A 21934-nucleotide genomic window follows, 5' to 3' on the forward strand; every position below is an offset into this window, starting at 1 on the left:
GTTGTAACTAGCCCTGTTTCGGGGCACTGCGTTTCTTCTCCTCACGGCATAGCTGGCGTGGTGGAAAGCAGTGAAGAGGAGGTGCTGAGATTTCACACCAGGCTCAGTAAGGAAAGGCGACCAAACCCTAAGCTCCCTGGGGGAGCGGATGGGGTGGTGTGGCAGGGAAGGGAAGGGGACTTCAGCTGTTCGGTGTCTGCTTTGTATTCACCCCCCCCCCTCCCCTTTCCCCAGACACAGGAGCCTGCCGTAGGTCTTTAAATGGCTGCCAAAGTGGGTCCAGTGTTTGCTTGCGGTGTTAACATACAGAATGGGGCATAACCAGTCAGAGGAACGGAGCTCTTAAACATGGGACACACCAAAAACAGTAGTAACAATAGCAACCATGGGGCCACGCCATAAAGAAACTTACATGCACTAGCGCATGGGGCATTGATTGTTCATCAGTTCCCTTCATCAGTTCTCTCTCTCTCACTCTCTCTCTCTCTCTCTCTCTCTCACTCACTCACTCACTCACTCACTCACTCACTCACTCACTCACTCACACACACACACACACACACACACACACACAAACACACACACACACACACACACACACATCCATCCATGCACAGACGGACAGATATGCGCTTTTGCACATAACCACACATGCACAAGCCATGCAGCTGTGCTGGACAAGAATAGCAGGCTTGGCATTGTCTGTTAATAGCTGGGGACATCCACTCTTCTCCCCATGCACTCCCTCTGTCGTGTTTTGTGGAACAACAAGCTGATAGGACGAGGAAAGAAATCTCGGATTGATGTAATAGTGGGAAGAGTGAAAGAGGAGATGAAAGAATGGAAAACAGAAAACGAGTGTGCAACTTTTACTAGCAATTGAGCAAAATTATTTGTGGAATGGGAGGGGCTAATCATTTATCTGGGTGGAGTTTGTGCCCACAGGCCTGGATGAAGAAGGGCTTGGCCACTCCCCTTCTATATAAATGCCTTTTGTCTGCCCTTCAGTGAGACTTGCTCCCTATCTCTACCTCCGTCTCCATCCCTCTCTCTCTCTCTCTCTGCCCCAACATCCAACTCTCCTTTCCTTCTTCTCCCTCCTCCTCCTCTTCTTCGTCTCATTCTCGTTTACTCGTGCTTGAAGCGGCGTCGGCGCCCCTGGAAGAACTGCCAAGATGGAGGCCGTCAAGAAGAAGATGCTGATGCTCAAGCTGGATAAGGAGAACGCCCTGGACCAAGCTGAGCAGGCCGAGATAGACAAGAAGTCTGCCGAGGACACAAGCAAACAGGTTACTGAGACAGGGCTGAGGAATGATGAATGGATAGAGAAAGAGTGAAAGAGAGAGAGGGGCGTATGGGGTCCGTGTGGGGTAGCGAGAACGGCTGAAAGAGATCCCTTTGATCAATTAACCAAAAATAAACATAGTATACAGAATCGTTGTCTGTGTTATCTAAGTCGATATTTTAATAACTTTTTAATAACCAAATGTTTACGCTAGTAGTCAGCATAACTGTGTGTACAGTATGTTCACATGGGCTATATTTCCTTGAGTCAATTTAGGTTAATGAATTAAGATACAAGAAAATAGATTGTTTTGCCAAGTGGAGAAAGGAGGGCTTACATTTATAAGTCTCTCCTATGATTTTCAGTTTAGCCAAGTCCAGTCACATTTGTTTATGTAGCACACTTACTGTAAACGCAACGCAACTGACCCAAGGTGCTCAAAAGTTCAAAGAATATTATACCAGAATGGGATCAACATTAGGGGGCGACGTGAGTGATTAATTACTTGAGGAGATCAGGTTGGGGATTTAGTTAAGGTTACAGGAGTCTACACCCAGGTCTTTGCAAGGCGGAGAAGAGGACATCTAGAGAAGGGATGAAGCTGCCAGGGCGAAGGAGGCCTGAAACCCAAACCCTAACCCCGCAATGCCACCCCAATCCCTCTAAGCTTCTACAGGGGGCAGTGATACCCCCCACGGAAACAATGCGGAGGGGCTGCGGGTGGGTTGATAAACATGTGTGGCTTACGGTGGGCATCTGCCGGGGCCAGGCTAATCCGCGGGCAGTATTTATATCTGCATGGTGCTGAAACGCAGCCTCGCCAAACCTGTCAATCATCTCGGTGCTTCTCCCGAGGGGGAGCCGGAACTGGTAGCGACTTGGCTCTTGGTGCCAAACAACCTTCCCAGTCAGGATGTTGGAAAAGGAGGAAAGACCCTATGTCCCTATTTGGCAAAGTCTGGCAAATTATTTGCAGTTCACTCTCGGAATATGTCCACTTGTCCATGTGTGTGTGTGTGTGTGTGTGTGTGTGAGAGAGAGAGAGAGAGAGAGAGGAGAGAGAGAGATTGTATTTCTTTCCATTTGTTCCTTATGTATTTTTAGCTTGATCTAACCATTTAGTCTTTACTTGTTTTCTCCTGCATCTTTCTTCCCTCTCTCTCTCTCTTTCTCTCTCTCTCTCTCTCTCTATCTCTGCCTCACTGTCATTCAGCATGAGGATGAGTTGCTTCAGATGACAAAGAAGCTGAAGGGGACTGAGGATGAGTTGGATAAGTACACAGAGGCGCTCAAGGACGCTCAGGAGAAACTGGACATGTCAGAGAAGAAGGCTGCTGATGTGAGTCCACACACACACAGACACACACACACACACAGAGAGAGCTCATCCTAAAGATACACACCCCATTTTAGGGCCCCTCCTGCCATTCCTCTCATTCTGTTGAGCTCTCCACAGCTGCTCACCGCATCCCTTCTTTCTGGACATGATGTCATCTGGACATCACACAATCCCTCTGTCTCCATCTCTATTCTCATTTAGTCCCCCCCTCCTCTCTCTTTCTCTCTCTCTTTCTATCTCTCTCTCTCTCTCACACACACACACACACAGGATCCCCACTATCAGATGAAATCGGGCACCATCGTGACGTTCTTGCTCCCAATCCCCTCTGTGCCACAGGGGGCCAAGCGGTCTATTTTGGAGTCGGGGAGCTTAAGGCCGCCGCGCAGTCCCTCTCTCCTCAAGGCCACTGCCGTTGTTAAATGCCCCAAATGATTAATGATTACGAGTCGTTACAGAGGGCATCTAGAACATTCTCTGAGCCGAGCGTTCGAAAAACCACATCATATCAGGCCCACACAACAAGCGAGGTCGCCATGGACATAAATCACTGGGCTTCAGTGAGCCTGGTGTTGGTGCCCTTTGTAGCGCACACCTCAGGTCCCAGGAGGGGTGGGAGATCGGGCCACTCAGACCGCAGAGACACTGACCCCAGGTCAGATGTCGCCCTGATTGCAATCAGATCTTGCTGAGTCCTTGAAATATTGCAAGGCCATCGTGTTCGTTTCGTGGTCAACGTAACACGCAACGTGTGTTTAAAATGTGTTGAAAATGGCACCAAATGCCAGTGACTTAAGCATATCTATAGATACTGTTTTGATACATCTTACTATTTGGCCTCACCTGTCCTTTTGTACTGGTGTTGCCTTGTTGTAGGAGGTGATTTATTGTGTCAGGTACCTGGATATAGCAGGGGAACACCTGTCACCATATTGTCTGTCTCACTAATACTTGGCCTTCGTGTGGAAAGGCTAAGCATGGACTACATACCGTAGGGCTTTAAGAGAGAGAGAGAGAATGTGTGTGTGTGTGTGTGTGTGTGTGTGAGAGAGAGACTGAGAGAAAGAGAGAGAGAGGGAAGGAGAGCGAGTGCTCGTCACAAAGACAGACAGAGAGAATGAGAGAGGGGGGATCGATGTTTGCTTGTACATATTTGGGTGCGTTTGTAAATGTGAGAGATGAAGATAAATAATGAAAGGCAAAGTAAAAAACAAGACATTTATGTAGCTCTCTGTGCAGCATCCCATAATATCTAAGCCCATGTCTTAAGCGGCCAGGTCAGGGTCATGGTCATCGGGCTATTTTGACCGTTGTGACACAGAGAGAGAGGTCACAGACACTGAGACATCCATTCCAGTCGTGCTTAGGAAAATCCAAACGTTGTCTCTAAACCACCAGCAACATTTGTTCCCATAAGCTTTACTCTGTTGTTGAGTTTGTGCAGTGTGGCATTAGCTCTGGATGTCTGAGTTGTGTCCATCTGCCAGAGCTGCTGCACCCCAGCAGCAGTATAGCTTCTTCCTCCACCCAGTTAGTTAGCGCGCGCCGCACGGACAGCCGCAGGCTCACGCCCGCCTCTCCCTCTTGACTGTCTCAGAAAAGCAAACAGACTAAATTTAAGTGTCATCTGGATGGGCCTGAGGACATGAGTTATGTGGGTAAATGGAGCGGCCCGTGTACTCCGCTCCGCTTTCATTTGCTGCCCATTTCCTGCTGTTGAGTGCTTGTAGCTTTCAGCCACATGCCAAACACACACGTGCACAAACACACACATGCACAGACACACACACACATGCAGACACACACACACACGTACAGACACACGCACACACAGACACACACCCATACACACACCCATACACACACACACACACACACACACACACACACACACACACACACACACACACACACACACACACACACACACACACACACACACACACACACACACACACACACACACACACACACACACACACACACCATACACACACAGCTTTATGTTGATCCATCCAGCAGTAAATGCCTGAAACATAGCCAACGATCTTGAGTAATTGGCCCTGAAAGGCCACTGTATCACTGCCCAGATACGAGCAGCATTCATAGGGTGAAGGGCATGCATGCCACATGCTGTATACAACATATGATACTGCCTTTGTGTGTGCGTGTGTGGTATGTGGTGTGTGTGGTGTGTGTGTGTGTGTGTGTGTTTGTATTTGTAATTTGTATTTTATGCCTGTGACTGTGTGAATGAGGCTTAAAGGAACACTTCACCGTTTTTTCATATTAAACTACGTTATTCCCTTAACTAAGACGAGTTGATACATACCTCTCACGTTTCAATGCGTGCACTCACTATTTAACTCTATTGTGTGGCGCAGTAATATCCTCACTCTTGCACTTTCAGTTTCACTTTGGAGTGAGGATACTACTGCGCAGAGTCTAAGTGCTCCCAATGTTATTCCGCCACACAATATAGTTATCCCTTTTGCCTGCTTAGAAATGCACCACGTTTTATTTTGTCTCACCATACTTGGTCGTGTGACTACTCGTGTAACTGTATTTTAGTGGGAAAACATGGAGGTGTTTGGTCGCTTCTAACTTCATCTCTGATTGGATCCTAATGAATGCATTGGGCTAGCTAAATGCTATCAAAGTTGTACCGCACGCCAGAGTCAGTGAGTGCACACATTGAAACGTTTGAAAGTTTAATATGAAAAAACGGTGAAGTGTCCTTTAAAGGTGTGTTTTATTATGTGAATGTATATACTGTATGTCCAGTATGTTTGGCGTGGTGTATTGGTATGTGTTTCTCCCTTCCTTTCTTTTTCTCTCTTTATCTATGTGTGTGTGTGTGTGTGTGTGTGTGTGTGGTTGAGTACTCACATCAGGTCTGAATAAGGTGAATGTTCACGGTCATGGACACACATACACACACTCACGAACATACTCTCACACACGGGCGTAAAGAAGGGATTATCTTGACACATTATAGAGTCAAATGAAAGACTTGTGGACTTTCTTTGCAGCTTTAGGTGTGAGAATCTATTAAGGCAGGACTAGGCCTTTACAGAAACCTCAGAGTGCAAGGTGAAAGAAGTTCATGTTTACAAGCAAATCCTACAGAAGGAGGTTAAATGGCAGAGATCTCATACCAATTCACTCAAAGATTTGAGATCATTCGCATCTTTTGCATTCTGATAATTTCACATTTAAATTCATTCAAGTTAATTTGCTTAAGTGTGTAAGATGAAGGAGTCAAACATTTCATGTATTCATTTATGTTTTTTAAGTGATGCACCCACCTCAGTTGCAATCTCGTTCCAACATCTATTCAGCAGTGCCACCTGCTGGAAGAGTCCCAATAGTGCATGTCTAGAGATTACTTCACATCACATGAAAGCAATCATGATGATCACGCAACCAAACTGACACACAGGAAATTGTGCAACAAAGCTTGAAAATGTGGACAGATACAATGCAGGCTGAATGTTACATGTGTGTGTTAGCATACAAAGAGTGAGGACTGAAAAACTTAACATTGTAAAAAGTTATTGGACTGATTAATCAGCAGCCTATGTTGACTATCTTATCTAGATTATATAGCCTAATTATGTGTGTGATGTCATACCACATCCGTTTTATGAGTGTGTGTATTGTCCAACCTTGTCTACTTTCATTTTCATCTTAATTTCTTTGAATTTCATTGAATTTAAATTCTACTTCCTTTAATTCAACTCAGATTCAAGAACGAATTTGAATTTGAGAGTTATTCTCAGTTCAATTCTGAATTTTGCCTGCATAATACTGATTGGATGATAATCAATATTTAGCAAAGATGATATTTGTGGAAGCAAGATTGAATAATCTTAAATAACATTAACATTACAGTTTCAAATGGATATAATGTAATAGGCCTATGTTTTAATGACATTACATCATCATCTTTACTGCCAGATCTGTATCAAGACGGCAAGTTCACAGACAAGGGATGGTGTGGAAGACCAGAGTATACTTTTGGATGGTTAAAACATCATAGCACATGGCTACGTACTTTCGGAAGTGTTTATTGTCTTCTGTGGCTGTCTGTGTATTGGTAGATACAACCACATGCTGAAACCATATACGAGAGAGAAAGAGAGAAGACCACAGACCATGACATGTAGCTGGTATCAGCCTTCCTCATGTGTCCTACTTGGTGGGCCTGCCTGATATGGAGTGAATGTGTGTGTGTGTGTGTGTGTGTGTGTGTGTGTGTGTGTGTGTGTGTGTGTGTGTGTGTGTGTGTGTGTGTGTGTGTGTGTGTCTGTGTGTGTGTCTGTGTGTGTGTGTGTGTGTGTGTGTGTGTGTGTGTGTGTGTGTACTGTAGGATGTTAGGAAGCGATGGATAGCCTACTTGACTGTGTTGACACTGCAGAATGATGATGTGAGAGTAATTAGTGTGAAATGCAAATACAGTTTCTATTTTTTTTTTTTTTTTTTTTTTAAACATAAAAGCAAACACACACCATAACTTATGAGAAACCTATTTTGGTGTAATTCTGTGACATTAGCTAGCCAGGAACACCCTTGTTAGGCCATACTGTCATGACAATAAACTAGTAGCCAAATATTGGAAGACTTCTTGTAGGCCGAGACAACCTCTCAGTAGTAACAGCTTTTATCGTTAACATTGTGTCATTCATGTCAACTCCCAGAGGAGGTCTCTATTCAGCTTCTTTGATAGCATGCCTTTCTATAGAATCTAGGCGTTTAAATCAAATGTGCCTGGACAAAACGCCGTGCCCAAAGTTAGCTGGGAGTGGCCTGAAATGCCAAAATGATTGATCCTACTTGCTTACGCACTTTACCTGCCGACACGTGTAATAACGTGTAGGTGTCCCCAGAGACTCCACCTCGACAACTGACGACAGATCAGAACCGGCGTTTGCACCAAGAATCTAGGGAGATGAAAAACTGGACTGAGACTGTTCCTAGATCAGCATTCAAACCATTGTCTGTCCTATCCGTCGGAGACTGGGTGGAGTAAGGCGGAAGTTGGTTGAAAAAGGAGTACTTCAGGCAAAGAATGAAATGAGACGATAGAAAGGGAGTGGAGTCGACTGCACTGCCACAGCACGAGCTACCGGTTTACTCATTTATTTTGAATGAAAGACAGTTGCGTCGCAACGTGGTTTCGATCTAAGTAGACGGGACTTTCACAACGGAAGCGAATAAATAAAAAACGCTTGCCACGTCTGAGGGAAAACAAGCGCTTCTCCAACTTTAGGTGCTCCCTGGCTAACACCAGCGGTCAAACTATTTAATTTTTCCTGAGTTTACCGTTGAAGTTGAGTTTGTCATTTCCTAACTTTAGATTAGTTCGTCTGACAATCCTACTTCACGGAATTGCACGAGGGGAAGAGCGTTTTGGATAAAACAGCCATCCGATAGCCTACTCGCATCACTGTCTGCGTTTGACTTGTTGGCGGGGCGTTGGTGCCGTCATTTTTCTCCCCCCCATTCTCTTGGTCCACCCTTCTGCTCCATTCAAGTCGATAGGACACCATTCTCGACCACTACATTAGTTTTAAAAGAGCTCAAATATGGCCGGAATCAACAGCATCGATGCGGTTAAGAGAAAAATCAAAGTTTTACAGCAACAAGCAGATGAAGCAGAGGAAAGAGCCGAGATTTTGCAGAGACAGGTCGAGGAGGAGAAACGCTCAAGAGAACAGGTAATGTAGCATAACTCGTTTAGTTACATTTAAGTAACCGAGATCTGTTTTTTTGTCTAATGTTCGTCTGTGGTTACATTGTTGCGCTTCGGAGGAGTTCTCTCCTAATGAAGGGCATATGCTTTTTTGTTGGAGAGGCGTAGGCTATGCTATGCATTTGATAAAGATGTGTGATAGCCTACCACTGGAATTGGTGGACAGGCGAGAGGAGTTTATCACAAATATTCACATTGTAATGAGGCTACATTCATTTTCATTTTGTCCTGATTTTTATTTCGTTTTTGACACTTTTTCTGGGTGTTCCTGAAAGTTGTTTGACTTGCCCACTCCTGAAGTTATCGGCTATGCTACTTAGTAACCATAACTCTGGAACTTTGAAAAATAGATTTCTTGTCAAGAGGATGATTTTTCCGACTTGCTGGAATTAGCTGGCATGAGCTGATATGACACATCTGAACTGGGCGCGTTCCGGATGGAAGGCCCAAACGTTGTTGACGGGTGTCCAATATTACTTTTTATGTTTAAGTAGGCTAACAAAAAACCTGACTTTTTTCGAGCGTGGGGCTAATTGGCTTTTCTCTGTCATCATATTTCATCGCTCCCAGTGCAAGGAATTCCAAGTCGTCAGATCTTGACCAGACAAAAAAATACCCAAAAAAGAACACATTTAGGTTAGGCTACTCTTTCTTATTTATGTGGAATGTCATATCAAGAAAGATTACTTACACACACACGGCTGACTTATAACCCATTTCACATAGACAAGTGGGGCTATTACTTGCACTGGCACCTGTCCAGTGTTTAACAAGCTGTTCTGTACAGACACGATCAGGTAGGCTAATCTATTCTTATTCTCACCCGAGAGTTTTTAATGTATGCAGTGGATTTTTCTAATATTGCATAATCATCTGGTTGAGAACGCTTATCTTCATTCAAACATGCCCGGCGAATCAACGTGCCAGACAGACTCACCCTAGATTCCTCACCGCCTTATTAGGAGCGAAATTCTCAGTTTGTAAGCGCTGTCGTAATATCCGGGTTTCGGGACTGGTAACTACAGCAACAGCAAAGCTTTCGCACAGCTGACGCTGCGCAATGGTTAACAGCGATTCTGTAAGAGCAAGGTTGTTGCCAAATCATTCCGTTTTGTTGCAATTTCACAATTTCTTGCAATTAGTGCTTCCAAATTGAAGCTTGAAAGAGGGAAGATGAAAAACCATGCACAATAAGGAAATGTCTAAATATGTATCATTCCCTCACTTACTCCTTTCTTCATGGTAGGCCATACAACTGGGAACAGGCTTTTGTTTAAAGGAGCCTATTAATACAGATATCCATGCCTTTTAGAGGCATTATAATCTCACTACAACTAAACTTGCCAGGATGAGATGTTGTGGACACCTGCACAAACATGAATGGCAGCATAAAGTTCAAGTAAACCATGGCCTTGAGCGGTCTACCGAGCACATGTTTGTCCTTTTCTGGCAGAAGAATGCAGGGTCAGTTTTGTCTCCGTTGTCCTCTCCTCAGGTTTTTATTAGATATGTGTCGGTCGTTCTCTCCTGGTCCCTTTCGGTCTGCCTCTCTTTCTCGTTTACTCTTGGCCATGTGTCTCTAATTGTTAATCCTCTCTGTTCTTTTATTTTCTCGTCCCTCCGTTTTGTCCTCTATCCCTCTCTCAGGCTGAGGCAGAGGTAGCCTCTCTGAACAGGCGTATCCAGCTGGTTGAGGAGGAGCTGGACAGGGCTCAGGAGCGTCTGGCTACTGCCCTGCAGAAGCTCGAGGAGGCTGAGAAGGCCGCCGATGAGAGCGAGAGGTGCGTGTCGTGCATTCATTCACCCAAGACGCTGACCAGTCTGAATGTGTACACGCATAGGATTCCCACAGTCATGGAGATCCTGGAAGTCATGACATTCTTCAAATCCCGTTTTCCAGGCTTTTAAAAAGTCAAGAAATTCAGCAAATTCATAGAAGTGGATGATGTACAATGCAATTCCCTCTTGAATCGATATAGTCAACCAAAACAAGTCTATTAGAAAGACTGGAAACGGTTGTAATAAAAGTTTAATATTTACTCAGTAATTAAAAGGCTGTTTTATAGATAATAAAAGTTAAATATTTATTCAGCAATTAGGTGAAGTAATTCTGTGGGGTAAATTGCACAATTTTGTTTATCCGTTGTGAAGCGTCATTGCAATTTAAGATCCTTGGAAAGGCATGGAAACGTTTTCCAAAACGTGTCAATAACAACAATGGAACATGGACGCACACAGTTTACACATGCTCACCATCTCAATTCCCACTCAAATGAATCCTCTCTCTATCTCTTCCCTCTCTCTTTTCTCTCTCTCTCTCTCTCTCCCTGTGTGACAGAGGGATGAAGGTGATTGAGAACAGGGCCATGAAGGACGAGGAGAAGATGGAGCTGCAGGAGATCCAGCTGAAGGAGGCCAAGCACATCGCTGAGGAGGCTGACCGCAAGTATGAAGAGGTGAGTGTTTAAACATGCACGCACGTACACAGAATACTTGGTAATGAGAAACATTCATGGCTCGTTATAACAATCTCTCTCTCTGTCTCGCTCTCGCCCCCCCTCTCTCTGTCTCTCTCTGTCTCTCTCTCTCTCTCTCTCTCTCTCTCTGTCTCTCTCTGTCTCTCTCTGTCTCTCTCTCTCTCTCTCTCTCTCTCTCTCTCTCTCTCTCTCTCTCTCTGAATGCAGGTTGCCCGTAAGCTGGTGATTGTTGAGGGAGAGCTGGAGCGTACAGAGGAGAGGGCAGAGCTGTCTGAGGCGTGAGTCAAATCTGCACACACACATACATACACACACACTCATTGTTTCCATATACAAGCCCCTTCATTAGACAGTGCAAGGATCCAAAGCTCCATGGCCACATACAGCTGTTATTGAACAGAGCACACATTCCAGGATGAGTGAAGTAATTCCGCGCTGGAATCTCTTTCAAAAACATTCAGCCACCCAGACTCATCTGATGGGCCATCCCATAATAAGCCTGGTCCCCATTGTTCTCTTCTCATGAGAAAAATGCCCTCATTTGCATGACAACGGTGATTCCCTTCATAACTAAATACCTGTGTGTGTGTGTGTGTGTGTGTGTGTGTGTGTGTGTGTGTGCGCGTGCGTACGTGTGCTCCGGCATGGGTTTGGGTATAACCTAAATTTTGGGCTGGTTGGTTGGATGTGTGCATGCTGCCCTGCCCTGGTGATGCTGCGACCCCCTCCCCTACACTAACAGCAATGCCAGGAATCTGGAGGAGGAGCTTAGGGGACTGCACCAAACAACAAAGAGCCTGAAGAATTCTGAGGACCAGGTAGAATTTGTTTGTTTGTTTGTTTGTTTGTGTGTGTGTGAGTGTGTGAGTGAGAGAGAGAGAGAGAGAGAAAAACAGAGAGACTGACAGAGTGAGCGTGTGAGAGAGTGTTTGCTCATGAAAGAATGAAATCGATGTTGTTACAAGGCTGGCAGTTCCATATCAACCAGTGGAGTTCAGTTTAGATTAGATTAGATTAGATTCAACTTTATCATTGAGCAGATTGTGGGGGTGGGGGGTATGGGGTGTGTGTGCATGGGTGTGCATGCTGTAGTGCCTTAGTTTGTTTTTTATAATGGTGTTGTGGAGGGGGGTACCATACTGTATGTTTCATGTTATATGTATGTTTTATGTAAAAACCTTTGTGTACCACCGGTGCTCCTGTGTGCCCAAGATGAATTTCTCTCGCAAGACAGACAATAAAAGTACTTACTTACTTACAAGTACAAAGACAACAAAATGTAGTTTGTGTCTAACCAGAAGTGCAGAAAAAATGCTGAAAGTGCAATGTGGTCTACAAGTATAGACAGATTGAGGGTGGAAGAAACAGTGATGGTTTAGGGATGTGTGCCTGTGTGAAGATGGAGTGAGTGTTGGTGTGCGGGTTTCACGTCGTAGCCGGAGGTGATGAAGGCCCTGCACTCCTCAGAGACGGCCATCTTTCTTCACCACGTTTAAGAGGTCTCACGCTGCACCCTTTCTGCTTCCTTACCCTTCCTCCCTTTTCTGTTCTCTCTCTCCCAAGGACCGCTTTTGTCCGCTGCTCTTGTTCTTGTCTCATGCTTCTGTTACTATCACTCACTCTCTCACACTTTCACTATTTCTCCTCCTCCCTTCCTCCCTCCCTCTCTCCCTCCCTCCTGACTCTCTTAATCAGAATTAAAGCTGCGAGCAGCAATGTGGGGGCCAAGCTTTGGAAATTTGGAAAGACAACCCCCCCTCCGCCCCTCCCCCTGTGACCACCATAGAGGAGTATTTGTGTGCTTTTGTCTGGGCTTGAGAGAGAGAGAGAGAGAGATGAAAGCGTTACTGAAAAATGAGCTGACTTTCTGTGATTATAGCGCCCCCCTAGTGGTCAAAAGACATGACATGGGAGAGTGGGCGTGTGCAAATGGAACCCACCCCCACGACCACCATAGAGGAGGGTGTGCTTGCTTGTGTCTGGGTGAGAGAGCGAGAGAGATGAAAGCATTAATGAAAAATGAGCTGACTTCCTGTGATTCTAGCACCCACCTAGTGGTCAAAAGACATGAAATGGGAGAGTGGGCGTGTGCAAATGGAACCCCCCCCCCCCCCCCCCCCCCTACGACCACCATAGAGGAGGGTGTGTGTGCTTGTGTCTGGGTTAGAGAGCGAGAGAGATGAAAGCATTAATGAAAAATGAGCTGACTTCCTGTGATTATAGCGCCCCCCTAGTGGTCAAAAGACATGAAATGGGAGAGTGGGCGTGTGCAAATGGAACCCCCCCCCCCCCACGACCACCATAGAGGAGGGTGTGTGTGCTTGTGTCTGGGTTTGAGAGAGAGAGATGAAAGCATTAATGAAAAATGAGCTGACTTCCTGTGATTATAGCGCCCCCCTAGTGGTCAAAAGACATGACATGGGAGAGTGGGCGTGTGCAAATGGAACCCCCCCCCCTCGACCACCATAGAGGAGAGTGTGTGTGCTTGTGTCTGGGTTTGAGACAGAGAGAGAGTGGATGTGAAGAAAATAGGCAAAATTAATTTCTATTTTTTTTGTTTTTGTGTGTGTGTCCTTGGGATGTGTTCCTAAGTCCACTTACCAAGTTTGGTGTCGATAGGTGAAAGTGTTGTTTATTATAGCGCCCCTAGTGTTCAAACGTCACCAAATTTAGTGTAGGTCCTCCGGATGTGCTCACAAGTCCACATACCAAGTTTGGTGTTGATACGAGAAAGTTTTGCTAATTATAGCGCCCCTAGTGGTCAGAGTGCACCAAATGTATTGTACGTCCTCAGGGTGGGGTCCCAAGTCCATATACCAAGTTTGGTTTCGATACGTGTAAGCATCGCTGAGATATGAGCCTACTTCCTGTTACTATAGCGCCCCCACAGTTGTCAATGGGCACCAAAGTTGTTGAGGCTTCTCTTAATTGGGTTCTGAGCCCATGTTCTAAGTTTGGTCTTGATACGTGAAAGCCTTGCAGAGATATAGGTTCACTTCCTGTGTGGCGGCTTCGCCGCCAATTTGGATTGGCTGTTACAGACGAGCACTTCCGTCAATTGTTCCATAAAGCAATGCAATGATAAGTCATGGTCTGAAGATGGTCTGTGCAAATTTTGGTGAGAATCGGATGAAATCTCCGACCTGTGAAACTTTTTGAAAGTTTTGATCTTGGTCTGTTGGTGGCGCTACAGCGTTTGTGGAAAAATCTTGTTAATTGGTGGGTGGGGCTATACCTATTGCGTTAATGTACTGAGCAAGTTTCAGCTTGATAGGTCTAAGCATTTTAGAGTTATTTGCATTAATGTTCTTGAAAAATTGATGAATTTTGACCTGTTGGTGGCGCTGGAGTTTTGGGCTCTGGGGTCTGAAAATTGAGGTATGTGGTCATTGGCTTAGGGAAAATAAGTGTACCAAATATCCCAACTTTTTACTGTATGGTTCTTTGGTTACATAGAGAATAGGTTCACATGCTGTTTTTTGGTGCGTCACCAACTTTGATTGGCTGTGACAGGCAAACGCTTATGAATATTTATTAACAAAGTGATAAGTCTTGAGTGGCCTTGTCTGAAGGTCATGTGTGACAAGTTTGGTGAGAATCGGATGAAATCTCTGACCTGTGAAACTTTTTGAAAGTTTTGACCTTGGTCTATTGGTGGCGCTACAGCGTTTGGGGAAAAGTCTTGTTAATTGGTGGGTGGGGCTATACCTATTGCGTTAATGTACTGAGCAAGTTTCAGCTTGATAGGTCTAAGCATTTTAGAGTTATTTGCATTAATGTTGTTGAAAAATTGATGAATTTTGACCTGTTGGTGGCGCTGGAGTTTTGGGCTCTGGGGTCTGAAAATTGAGGTATGTGGTCATTGGCTTAGGGAGAATAAGTGCACCAAAAAATCCCAACTTTTTACTGTATGGTTCTTTGGTTACATAGATAATAGGTTCACATGCTGTTTTTTGGTGCTTCACCAACTTTGATTGGCTGTGACAGGCAAACGCTTTTGAATATTTATTAACAAAATGATAAGTCTTGAGTGGCCTTGTCTGAAGGTCATGTGTGACAAGTTTGGTAAGAAATGGACAAAATTTGAGACCTGGGTAACTTTTAGAAAAATTCAGCCTGACCTGTTGGTGGCGCTGGAGTTTTGGGGTTTGTTGTCTGTAAATTTAATAGATTCGGGCAAATTTGAAGTTGAATGAGTGTGCCAAATTTCAGAACTCTGGAGTGTATGGTTGGCTGGGAAATGGGCAATGTGTAATAATAATAATAATAAGAATACGTACAATCACTAGGGGTTGCCTCGCAGCTTCGCTGCTTGGCCCCCAACTACAGACACACCTTGTTAAGTCCCGAGGGTAGAGGCCAGCCTGCTCTTTGCTGAAGTGCCTCCTTATCTCTTGCATGGATTGTGTTACCTTGTGTAGCTTGCATGTTTGTGTGCCTCACCGCTTTCTGCATTGTCTGAGCATGCTTTAAGGTACCACGGACTTCTGCCAGAGCTCGTTTAATTCCACAGAACACTGGAGACCCAAACACACACACACACACACACACACACACACACACACACACACACACACACACACACACACTCACTCACACATGCAACTACAATACATTTAATTCTGTAGGACGCCAGCAACACAGTCTTTCTAAGTCACTGGAATCTCCCATGATCACCCACCCACAGTAGTGGAGCATTTCCTGTGTCTTATCCTTCTCTTCTGGAGCACAGGTCTGTGTATGCCACAGACACTCCGCCACACTCTGCCATACCACCCTTGTAACGCTATTGTATCACTTGAGCCTTTTTTCCCCCCCTTCGCCCTTTCTTCCAGCGTTTGTGTCTTGTCTCTTCAAATGTTCTCTCTGATGGCTTTTTTTCTCACCTGCCTTTTCATGACCTCTTTCCTCTACGCTGTCAAAATGGCCGTCGTCGGTGCAGTAAGTGTGCCGAGCTTGAGGAGGAGCTGAAAAATGTCACCAATAATCTTAAGAGCCTGGAGGCCCAGGCCGAAAAGGTACCGGTGGCCCCCGGGTGGGCTTGTCCTGCATGTGTGTGTGCATGGATCCAATTATGTGGGTGTGTAGAGTGAGAAGGGGGGGCGGGGGGTTCGGTCTGCTGAGCTACTCAAGTTCCCATTATGATCGTTTCAGCCCTCTATCTGTCCCAAGAGCATTTATTCACCGTCAAATGAGCTCAGCATCTTACCGTTGGGGGGACTCTCTAGATTCAATACTCCTGTGCGGTCATGCACGTCTAACTAGACCGCGTTTCCTGTATCACTGGCCCATCCACCATGGCTTTATTATCCATACCGAAAGGGCAGAGATGTCATGGCATATGACGCACACACCCTGTTGGAGCCCTGCGATTGGATAATGTCCCCACCCATCATGTCCGCGATTGGCTGTGTTGAGTGATGTGGAAAGTGACTCCTCAAATGCCCATTTACATGCAATTAAATTCCATGGAATGGATTTCATTGCTGTCAGTATGAGGGGAGGGAGGTACTAAGTCTACTACTGCTCTGCTTAGGGTGTCGATGAGAATCACTAGTGTACTGAAGTCTGCTTGGAGGCAGGGTGTGAGACGTGATACACCCTAAAACGCATGACTGACCTGTCAATGCGAATTCTCTTGAAGATGTTACAGGCCCCTGTTCAGTATGATCACTTCCCAGAAAATGAATGAATGAAAGTACATAGCTGGCTTACTCACTTAACCTGCAGCTCAGTGACTGTCACCACATATAGATCTGGACAGATTGTAGTAGAAGGATCTAAAGTGGGTTTGAGGTGCAGTGAAAGGCTGTAGTAGCTTTGCAATGGAAAGTCCCTCAGATTGTTTTCAGTTCTATTCAGGCACGTCAAAATGTAGCTGGAACACAATGCTTAGAAATTATACAGGCTTTTTTTCGGCGAGAGAAAATTAAGATTCCAAAAGAAACAAGGCAGCTTAAAGCCATGACCTCCACACACACACACGCGCGCGCGCGCACACACACACACACACACACACACAGAGACTGAGGCGTGTGTTTGTGTTTGTGACTGTTCCAGCCACATTCCAGTGGACAAGCCCTGATGTGCTTTTAGTCCCTGGCATCAGCACAACACCTAGTCCAGCCGTACATAAACACACACACACACACACACACACACACACACACACACACACACACACACACACACACACACACACACACACGAACACGAACACACACACACACACATATGCATGCAGAGCAGTGTCAGTTTCCACTGCAGTAAGCCACAAAATATCTACATGGGCTCAGCTCCCAGAAGAGAATCACTGTTCTAACTAAGTTACTTACACACTCGCACTCACACTCACACAAACACACACACACACACAAACACAAGGTTTGCAGTGTTATCAGCAGATCCCGTCTCTAAGTGTGTAGCTGTTGATTAGGTTGCTGATATGGTAGTGATGCATGGACACAGGGTATCGGGTAACTTCAGTTTTCCGTAGAGAAAGGAAACTGGGTGTTATAGAAGGGGGTGTGTGTGTGTGAGAGAGAGAGAGAGAGAGAGAGAGAGAGAGAGAGAGAGAGAGAGAGAGAGAGAGAGAGAGAGAGAGAGAGAGAGAGAGAGAGAGAGAGAGAGAGAGAGAGAGAGAGAGAGAGAGAGAGAGAGAGAGAGAGAGAGAGAGAGAGAGAGAGAGAGAGAGAGAGAGAGAGAGAGAGAGAGAGAGAGAGAGAGAGAGAGAGAGAGAGAGAGAGAGAGAGAGAGAAACTCACTGAGTGTGTCATCCTTTTTTTTCTGCAGTACTCTCAGAAAGAGGACAAATATGAGGAAGAGATCAAGATCTTGACTGATAAACTGAAAGAGGCAAGTCACACCTCACCACTTCCCATACACAAAGTATTTATGTTCTTCTTAAGTGTGTGAAAATAATAAATGTCTATTTAATTTACGTGTGTTTGTTTGTTTGTTTGTGTGTTTCAGGCTGAGACTCGTGCTGAGTTTGCCGAGAGGTCTGTGGCTAAACTGGAGAAGACTATTGATGACCTGGAAGGTAAAACTTTTTTGTCTTTCCTTTTTTTTGTGTTGTTCTCTCACTCTTTCATCACGTGTCTCCTCTTTCCCTCCTCGCGGCTCCATCCTGCCTGGTGATCCTCGTGCCTTTTCCTGCTTCACAACTGACTTCCCTCCTGTGTTTTTTTTCCTCTCTCTCCCTTTCTCTCCCATTCTTCCTTTCGCCTCACCTCCTCTCTGTCTCTCCCGCTCGCCCGTTTCTTCCTGTGGCCTTTCTCTCTTTTTTTTTCCCTCCCCTCCTCTCTTGTGATGGACAGACGAGCTGTATGCTCAGAAACTGAAGTATAAGGCCATTAGTGAGGAGCTGGACCATGCTCTCAACGACATGACTTCCATGTAATTACTCTGTCCTTTTGCGTGCTGTGTGTGCTGTGTGTGCTGTGTGTGTGTGTGTGTGTGTGTGTGTGTGTGTGTGTGTCTGTGTGTGTAAAAACGGAGCTGTAACATAACGGTGTTATGAGTTCAGACATGCCTGCTGCAGTAGTGCCTGGTGACGTAGTCTTAACACTGGTGCCTTAGTTGACCTTGTGCAAATGGGGCCTTTGTGGGTGTTTGTAGAGCTACAGTGACAGTAGAGTGTTGTCGCCACCAACAGGGCCTTTATTGTGCCTACAAGAGAAAGGGGGGGGGGCTCATATAATGGTGTGTAGACAGTGCCCTCTGCTGGAAGATTGAAGAAGTGTTTTTGAACTCAACGGCACACAAATCAGACTCCCATTTGCCCAGCTGTAGTTTAACTCCCGAATAACAACATTGACAACACCCGGCTAAAAACAGGAAATAACAACAATAGTTGACTGGGTGAATTCTCCGGGGTCACTTTACCTCCAGAATGGCGTTGAGGAGTTCTGCCAGGTGTGTGGTAGAGAGCAGTTAACGTGTGGGGCACTTCAGAGACCGCACTCACACCCAGGTCTGACCCACTTAAAGGAAGGTCACCCCCAGCGGAGCTGAGCTGATAAGTGTATATGTCAGCCTAGCATGTCTGTGTTTGCTGTGTCTGGGCTTTAGGGTGTTAGGGCCCTGAGGTTAATGATCAAAGCTGTCGTCTCACTCACACTCTAAAGGTTGCGCTGTGTGTCATGGGTACTCACCGACTAACCGTAACCATAAAGCAGTGCTGTTGTGTGTGATTCTGAGAGCTGTGTTCCTGCTCTGTATTCGCAGATAAGACGCACAGGAGTTTCTCCCTCTCGGGCTGTCTGGCTCTTCAAACTCAGACACGGGCCTTCTTCACCCACTTCTCTTCATTTCGGCTGCCTGGTTTTCCCCTTGCTTTATTCTCTCATTCCCCCTCTTCTCTTCTCTGTCTGTCTTTCTCTCTCTTTTTCCAGTCTGTCTATTCTGTCATTATTTATGATCTAAGTCCGTTTTCGTTTCTTTACCTGTACAGGTCTGTTGTTTCACCTTTTTGTCAGTTGTGTTTTTATCCTCTGTCTCTCTTCTGTTTGCTCCCCCATTGTCCTCGCAGAAGGGTGGGGCTTGGGCTCTCCTGACCTCTGTACTGTACTGTCCACTTTCTGTTTCCTTTGGTGCTTTGGCTCTGGTCTTTCTCCCGTTCCATATGTTCTTGAATGAAAGGAGGATAAAAAAAAAGAAAAAAAAGAATGTTTTCTGTGTCCCTTTTATTCTTTTCCTTATTTACTCTGTCTCTTCACTGGATGGTCTGTTGTGTGTCTGTGATTATGTAGCCGGTTTTTAAGTGGAACCAAACAAACATAAGGGAGTGTGTAAGCGAAGAAGTCAGAGATAACTGCACCTGCATCAGATTGACCATTAACCCCACACACACACACACACACACACACACTCTACTTGTACTACTTAGCAGTTTTGGTTAATCTGCATTCAATAAAATCTGTATATTTGTTTCCCGTCAGTATAGTTTGGGGGAGGGGACCGTTTTAGTGTTAAGGGACATAGGCTACACCTTTTGGGGGAAATAGCTATACAACTATCAAGCTCATCTAGGTGAAGACTTTAGCCTTACAGGGGAGCTACACCAGGCATGTAACTGAAACGTTCCGTTCGGGACGCGTAAAATCCATCTGGTCTATCCAGACTGGTCTATTTCCTTCGAATGTACAGTACGCGCCACTATCGCGTCTGGTGTAGCTTCTTCCACTGATTATAGTGATTATTGACTGCTTCAACATACGCTTCGTGAACAGAACGCTTCAGTTCAGCGCCTGGTGTAGCTCCCCTGTTGGTGGTAAGAGAGGACATGATCGCGGAGCTGCTGTAGCTGTAGGGAGCGTGTCTCTCAGTAGGAGAGAGAGTTTGCATGTGGATGTCTAACACTTAACCCCCCTGTGTGCTGCAGAGCGAGTGGCCCAAGCTAAAGACGAGAACGTTCAGCTGCACGCCACCCTGGACCAAACCCTGCAGGACCTCAACAGCGTCTGAGCAGTCAGCAGCACAAACATCTCATCCTCCCCTCCTCTCCTCTCTTCCCCGCTCTCTCTCTCTCTCTCTCTCTCTCTTCCTCTCCCTCTCTCTCCCTCTCTCCCTCTTCTTCCTGTCCTCCTTGTTATTGGGTTATCTAAGAGACCCCCATCGGAAACACTTAACAGTTCTCCTTCTCCCCTTGTAATCCCCCTCTCCCACTCCTTCTCAGTTTCCTCAATATTTTAAAACACCCTCACCTGTCTGGGCACCAAAAAAACAAAAACAGTTTGGGGACCAAAACCACCGCTGAAGGCCTCCAACCACGTAGTTTTTCATGTATGTGAAGACCACTTCAGTTTTTGTTTCGTTATCCTATATCTTTTGTGTACGTTTGGGCATGAAGTGTTTTTCATTTTAAGCGTTATTAACACGCAAGCCAACTTCGAGAGCCACTTTTATGAATGTGCACAGTGCTCTTAAACTCTTTGGGGTTGTTTTTTAAACATGATACCATTGTAATGTACCTCTGGGAGAGCCGTAAAGGCAGTGCTGCTCAAGCGAGCCAACTACAAGCGATGTTACTGCCAAAACTGGAGCGGAGAGATGACACTCAGTGGGAGATGGTAATTTTTGAGGAGTATTTCAACTGGAACATGTCCACTGCTACATATAATTACTTTATTACAGCTTGTGTCTGTGTTCAATGACTAACTAAATCTCTTCTTTTTTTTAAAAAAAAACAACGACAAATAAAGTCCATGATTTTTACTACCACTCAACACTTGACAATTTTTTTCACTTTGTATTGGCAGATGTATAAGGATGGAATCTTGCATAGGCATATGTACGCCTAATTAATGCCACCACTCTATGCCATCAAAGTGGCTATCAAAGGTTCATCAGTTTAGAGATAGGAATTCTGGTCTTTAAATGGAGATACAGAAAGTCCAACAGTGTGTAGTATACCTAGTGTGAAAACTGTATAGTCAACAGCATGTGAAAAGAGGATTGGAAAACAAAAGTTGATTTACTGTATGTCAGTAATTCCATTCAAAAAGTGAAACTTATATATTATATTCATTCATTACACACAGACTGATATATGTCAAATGTGTATTTCTTTTAATTTTGATGATTATTACCGCTAATGAAAATCCCAAATTCAGTATCACAGTAGAATATTACAAAGACCAATACAAAAAACGTTATTTTTTAGAAATGTTGGTCAATTGAAAAGTATGAACATGGAAAGTATAAGCATGTACAACACTCAATACTTAGCTGGGGCTCCTTTTGCCTGAATTACTGCAGCAAAGCGGCATGGGGTCAACCAGTCTATGGCACACTGCTCAGGTGTTATGAGAGCCCAGGTTGCTCTGCATTGTTGGGTCTGGCATATCACATCTCTCTCTTCACAATACCCCATAGATTTCCAATGGGCTTAAGGTAGCTTTGGCACTGTGTGTGCAGGTGCCAAGTCCTGTGGGAAAATTAAATCTGCATCTCCATGAAGTTGGTCAGCAGCAGGAAGCATGAAGTGCTCTACTTTCTGGGAGACGCCTGCGTTGACCCTGGACCTCAGAAAACACAGTGGACCAACGTCAGCAGATGACATGGCACCCCAAACC

At 45.2% G+C, this 21934-nt stretch overlaps 1 protein-coding gene across 12 annotated transcripts; it reads left to right on the forward strand.

The window, feature by feature from the left end:
* Positions 1 to 1008: 1008 nt before the first annotated feature.
* tpm3 (tropomyosin 3) lies at positions 1009 to 21080 on the forward strand. 12 transcript variants are annotated; one of them, XM_062530065.1, is made up of 10 exons: positions 1009 to 1289; positions 2499 to 2624; positions 10027 to 10160; positions 10718 to 10835; positions 11064 to 11134; positions 15799 to 15874; positions 17649 to 17711; positions 17829 to 17898; positions 18176 to 18254; positions 19086 to 19557. In XM_062530065.1, exons 1-10 carry the CDS (start codon positions 1176 to 1178, stop codon positions 19087 to 19089), a joined length of 855 nt encoding a protein of 284 aa, XP_062386049.1. In that variant the 5' UTR covers positions 1009 to 1175; the 3' UTR covers positions 19090 to 19557. The 12 variants fall into 12 exon arrangements, with proteins under 12 accessions (XP_062386049.1, XP_062386047.1, XP_062386046.1 ...); XM_062530063.1 differs by lacking the exon at positions 15799 to 15874 and adding an exon at positions 11599 to 11674 and having other exon boundaries at positions 19086 to 19553; XM_062530062.1 differs by lacking the exons at positions 15799 to 15874; positions 18176 to 18254; positions 19086 to 19557 and adding exons at positions 11599 to 11674; positions 20242 to 21080.
* The last annotated feature ends 854 nt before the right edge of the window (positions 21081 to 21934 follow it).

Source organism: Sardina pilchardus, chromosome 24, assembly GCF_963854185.1.
Source record: "Sardina pilchardus chromosome 24, fSarPil1.1, whole genome shotgun sequence".
Lineage (NCBI taxonomy): Eukaryota > Metazoa > Chordata > Actinopteri > Clupeiformes > Clupeidae > Sardina > Sardina pilchardus.

What these genes read in the sequence shown, in the direction of transcription:
- tpm3 (XM_062530062.1), top strand. Translation starts at nt 1,176, where the DNA reads ATGGAGGCCGTCAAGAAGAAGATGCTGATGCTCAAGCTGGATAAGGAG. An exon ending in AGGGCAGAGCTGTCTGAGGC is followed by an intron (nt 11,135 to 11,598) that starts GTGAGTCAAATC and finishes CTACACTAACAG; the next exon opens with CAATGCCAGGAATCTGGAGG. An exon ending in GACTATTGATGACCTGGAAG is followed by an intron (nt 17,899 to 20,241) that starts GTAAAACTTTTT and finishes TGTGTGCTGCAG; the next exon opens with AGCGAGTGGCCCAAGCTAAA.